At 63.4% G+C, this 4883-nt stretch overlaps 1 protein-coding gene across 1 annotated transcript in view; it reads left to right on the top strand.

Moving 5' to 3' along the window:
• CACNA1I (calcium voltage-gated channel subunit alpha1 I) overlaps positions 1–4883 on the top strand; it is a 120813-nt gene that overhangs the window by 41502 nt on the left and 74428 nt on the right. Inside the window, 1 exon segment of the mRNA XM_014588682.2 lies at positions 3875–3972. Coding sequence (XP_014444168.2) covers positions 3875–3972 — 98 coding nt within the window.

Here is a 4883-nt window from a genome sequence, read left to right as displayed (position 1 = left end):
TGGAGGTGGGGGGACCCAGCTCCTGCAGCTGCCATCTAGGATGGGAGGAAGGGGAAGGAGAGGGGAGAGTGGCTTCCCACTCACAGGGCCTTCAGAGAAAGCCGGGTGTGGAGGTGCAGTTAGTGCTGGAAAGGCCCCGAGCGCCTCCTGTGCGGTGCCAGCTGGGTGCTGGGGTGTGGAAGCACAGACGTGGCTGGGGAGGCCAGAGGGGCGTGCCCAGCGTTGGCCGGCACTGGCGCTGCTGGTGCCCATCCCACGCCCCTCACGGTGCCCAGCAGGCTGCCTGCCTCCCACTTCCCTCTGCCCCGGGCTTTCCCCAACAGCAGGCCTCGCCCAGCCCCTGCCTTCCCTGGCCCAGTTCTCTCGCCCACATTTCTTATCTGAAGTGTGTCATCGCCTGTGCAGGAGGGAGGGCGCCCGATGTCCCTCCAGGGTCTCGTGTGTGACCCCTTCCCCTAGACCTCTAGCTTGTCAGGGTTGGAGTGTTCACACACATGTCTGGTGTGTTTCAGGCCCGAACTGCTGGGGCCCTGAACTTCGGTCACTATGTGGCTGCCGAAACTACAGTTGGGCACAGGACCGACCGCACGGCAGAGGCTGGGCCCGCTGGTCCGGCTCCCAGGGCGCCCCCCACCCTCCCCCGGGCTTGGCTCCTTAGTGGCCCCCTATGAGCTTTTCTCACCATCATCCCCAATAAAGGACTGCTCCCTAGTCCTTGGGCAGGGTCTGCTTTGAGGGGGCCCTAGCCACACAGAGCTGGAGGGGTGGGCAGAAGCTGCAGGTGGTCTTCCAGGAAGGATGAGAGCGAGGAGAAGAGGCACCATGCCCAGCCAAGAGGGTGAAGGAGGCCATGTCTGGGGTGCTGGGCAGGCTTGGCATCTAGGATAACGAGGTAGGATCGGGGATGGGGGCCAGGGGAGAGAGGCCAGACCATGGACGGCCTGGGAAGCGGAGGTCTGGGATTGGGCTTTGAGCCACTGAAGGTTTAAGGTAGGGGGTGACGCAGCTAGCTCCAAGCTTCTTGTTTTTCTTTTTCTTTTAACTTTCCAGAGGGTACATGTGCACTGGGGGTGACCCTGCTCCTCCATTTCTGCCCTCGGGACTTGGGCACACCCCCATGTGTGTTGGAGGAAGGGCAGGGGCCGGGCCCATGTGTCGTTCCAGGTCTGTCCGTGGAACCAGCTGAGATGCTGAGTCCTTGGGAGCTTAAAGTGCACTGCCTGGCCATGGCAGCCTCACTTGCCCTCGGAGACCAGGGGCAGGTGGCAGGGGCTTGCCAAGACTGTGGCTGGGAGGACAGGTGTGATCAGTGTGCTCTGGGAAGCTGGGGTCTGGGAGGTGCCCAGACCCCCAAGTTTGCCCACTGGCTGATGGTACGCGGTCACGATGCGTATCTCACCCAGGACCAGGGGCAGCCCTTTCCCCCTGCCCTTTGATTCAGAGAAACACGGATGCCAGCCAACACTTCCTCCGCCGGGTTGACCTGCACGGGGCGGTCTCCTCCCCACCCACCTCGGGGCAGGGGCTCCTCGTGGGCTCCACCCTGGGAGATGGAACCCGTGGGCAGTGTGGACAGGAGTGGGGACCGGCCGGCTCCCACAGTGAGGGGCCCAGGATGCAGCTTGTAGCCGGGACTCTGCCTTGGTCCGGGGTAGGGTGGGAGGGTTTTGGTGGATCAGATAATGGGCGCCCACTGGAACGTGGAGGGGCCCCAAGGGGCAAGGTCGGGCACATAGCCAGAGCGGTGGCGGGCACACGGCGGGCACACGGCGGGCACAATGGACCCTGGTGAAGAGCGTTTACTTTTCTGCGTAAAGATCTGCTTTTCTTATTGTGAAATTCCATGGGAATAGGTCCTGGGTGGGCCCTGGGACATGGTGCCTGGGGAGTTCCCCTGGGTGGGGACCCCACCTCCCGCTCACCCAGCAAAGCAGAAACTGAGCCTCTAGCGGGGCCCAGAGACTGGCGACACACCCTGGGCAGGGTCCGGAGAGCCAGGCAGAGGGGGAGGGGCCAGCCGTGTGCCAGGGTACTCTGGGCCTAGATGCTGGCGCCAGCGTGAGCACTGTCGGTGCGCTGTGCGTGCCGCCCCCACGGTGCCCGTCACACGCATCTCCGGCTGCCTGGAGAGCTCTTTCTACAAAAGACGAGAATGACATTTTGGCTCACCCACGCGGGATCCTCACTCGGCCCCTCCCCCTCGCTGTCCCTCCCACGCTCTGCCTGGCTGCGCCCCGGCACCCCTGCACTCTCCTCGGGACCCCCAAGTCTCTGTCCTAATTGTAGGTCTCTCTCACTTTTTTGGGTTGCCCCTCCCTGATTTGGACTCGTGGGGGAGTGAGTGTGCGCCTGCATGTGCGCGTGCACCGGTGGTTGTGTGCAGGTAGGTGTGTGTGCGCGTGTGGGAGCGGAGCCGGCTGGGGAGCTGGGGGCTGGGCGGAGGCATTCCAGGCAAGGGCTTTCACTCAATTACTCTGCCAGCAGCGGGAGGGGGCGGCCGCACCACCGTGGGGCGGGCTGATCGCGGCTCCCCCGGCCCCCTGTAGCCCTGCCTCTCCTGCTGGCGGATGTCAGTGACAGGTGGAGCCAACAGCTCTGCTGAGGCCAGGGCTGGGGGTGGGGGTGTTCTGGCGACGGGCACTTGGGGCCAGACTGGGGCTATGGACCCTGCACAGCTCCCCCCCGACCCTCCCCCCACCACCGCATCTATCACAGAAACTGGGGTGGGGGTTGGTGCCGGTAGCCACTGAGCAGGTAGCATCTGGTCTAAGTACAGAAATCTACCTCCTACAGGGAATCTGGGAAGACTTCCCGGAAGAGGCAAACCACCTCCCAAGGGCTGGCTGAGTTTGGGTGGGGGTGCGGAGCGTGGACCTGTTTGGTCGGGCTCCAGGATGAGAACTAGGTGGGGCTCCAGGGCTGCCACTTGTCTTTGAATCTCTCCTCCAGTCAATCGAGTGCTCCCGGGACTGGGCCGGGGTCTGGGTTACTCAGGGCCCGTAGCACCAGGTCGGCCTGGCTCACCTTGGGCTCTGGTGTGGAAGGACTTCCAGGGCCCCAGGGCACCTGCACAGAAGCAGGAGCATAAGGCTGCAGGGAACAGAGCAGGGGGTGGCCTTCCACACAGAAGGGACAGCAGGGGCAGGGGCCGCACGCAGGAGTGCGGCCCCGAGGGAGAACCGGTGTGCCCAGAGGTGGGGATTATCTTGCAGGCACAGGAGTCGGGGTGGGGGATAAAACCCGCAAAGACCAGCTGAGATGCCTGGCCTGGCATGAGCGAGAGGTGGGGCTTGGAGGTCAGGGGAGCAGGGAGAGGGTCGGCCTAGAGTGACCCCCAGCCCGAGTCTCCCCTGGTCATTGGGTTACTGGGGGTGGGGCATTGCCCAGCCTGAGTCTCCCCTGGTCACTGGGTTACTGGGGGTGGGACATCACCTCTCTGCCTCATCTTCTCAGCTGTAAATCAGGGCTTCTGCCCCTCTCCCAGTGGGCCCCTGAGGACTCGGGTGATGGAAGGAGGGGGCCCACCGAGACCTCTGCCTGCAGCCAGGGTTTCATGACAATGCAAACCAGATGCCCAGTCCCCTCTGGTCAGCCCTGGGAGCCACAGCACCTCAGTGCAGCCAGCCAGGTGGGAGCATCCATGCTGGGAGATGCTCCCGCGGCCAGAGGCTGCTGCAGAGTCCAGGCTCCGTGGCCAGGGGCACGTGCCACTGCACCATGAGGGGCTCGCCGTGGGCTGGCGTCTCTGCTCCTGCACTCTGCCTGCCTGGCTGTCCCCAGGAGGACATGGAGGCCAGGAGAGCAGCCCAGGCCGCACACTGTCTGAGCCCTGCCGACTGTCCTTGCCCCTCCTCACTCTCCCCTCTCTCTGCAGGATGGTCGAGTACTCCCTGGACCTTCAGAACATCAACCTGTCAGCCATCCGCACCGTGCGTGTCCTGAGGCCCCTCAAGGCCATCAACCGCGTGCCCAGTGAGTCGGCCCCACCCTCCACCCCAAGTCCGCCCCCTTCACTCACTCACAGAGGACAGGGGTCCCCCTGGGCAGGCCTGTGCTGGGCGGGGGGTCTTGTGCCTGTGCAGGTGTGGCCCTGACCCCAGGGAGCTCCTGAGCTGCAGGTCGGGCCAGGGGCACTAAGCAGCCCTGACGTCTCCGAGTCTCAGAAGAACTTGGATTGTAGCACGTTGAAGGGCTCTGGCTGTCCATGCACACAAGGGTCCTTGTGCGGGGTGCAGGAGGTCTCCGGCCGTGAAGGCTGGCATATGCTTGGTTTGTAGGGGTGGTGGGGCTCTGTGCAGTCCCGGCCCTCTCACTTACGCTGACTGGCTTAGGACTGGAGCTCATCGCCCACCCGTGGGTTCGTCCACCCACTCGCCCTCCACCTGTCCGTCTGTCCGCCATTCACCCACCTGACTCTGTCCACCGTCCACACACCTTCCTCCCACTCACTCATCTCCTCGTCCATCGGTCCACCCATCCACTATCTGTCCACCCATCCATTCACCCTCTCTCCCTCGAACCTGTCTACTCGTCCACCAGTGTCCCCACCCCCCAGTAAGAAGGGAGGCCACCTCGTGCTTGCGAGCTCTGATGTCTGCCCTCCTCCCTGATCTCTGAGCCTAGCAGTCACCCTGCTAGGATGGGGCTAGCCCCGTTTTACAAACTTAACAGCAGCCGAACTTGGAGGTGTGAGGTTTCCTGCACAAACAGGCTCTGTGAGTGAGCAGGGGCAGCAGAGCCGTGGGGCCTCCTGCTTCCTGTGCTGCCCTGCCTTGGGAATGCAGTGGGATTGAGGATGCCCTGCCTGCATGGTGCTGTCAGCCCTGTAGGGAAGGACAGGCACTTTTTTTTTGTTTTTTTTTTTTTTGAGAGGTTTTTGCTAT

The sequence above is a fragment of the Tupaia chinensis genome, unplaced genomic scaffold (assembly GCF_000334495.1).
Source record: "Tupaia chinensis unplaced genomic scaffold, TupChi_1.0 Scaffold000294_5, whole genome shotgun sequence".
In the NCBI taxonomy this organism is placed as follows: domain Eukaryota; kingdom Metazoa; phylum Chordata; class Mammalia; order Scandentia; family Tupaiidae; genus Tupaia; species Tupaia belangeri.
This window is presented reverse-complemented; position numbering and strand designations above follow the sequence as displayed.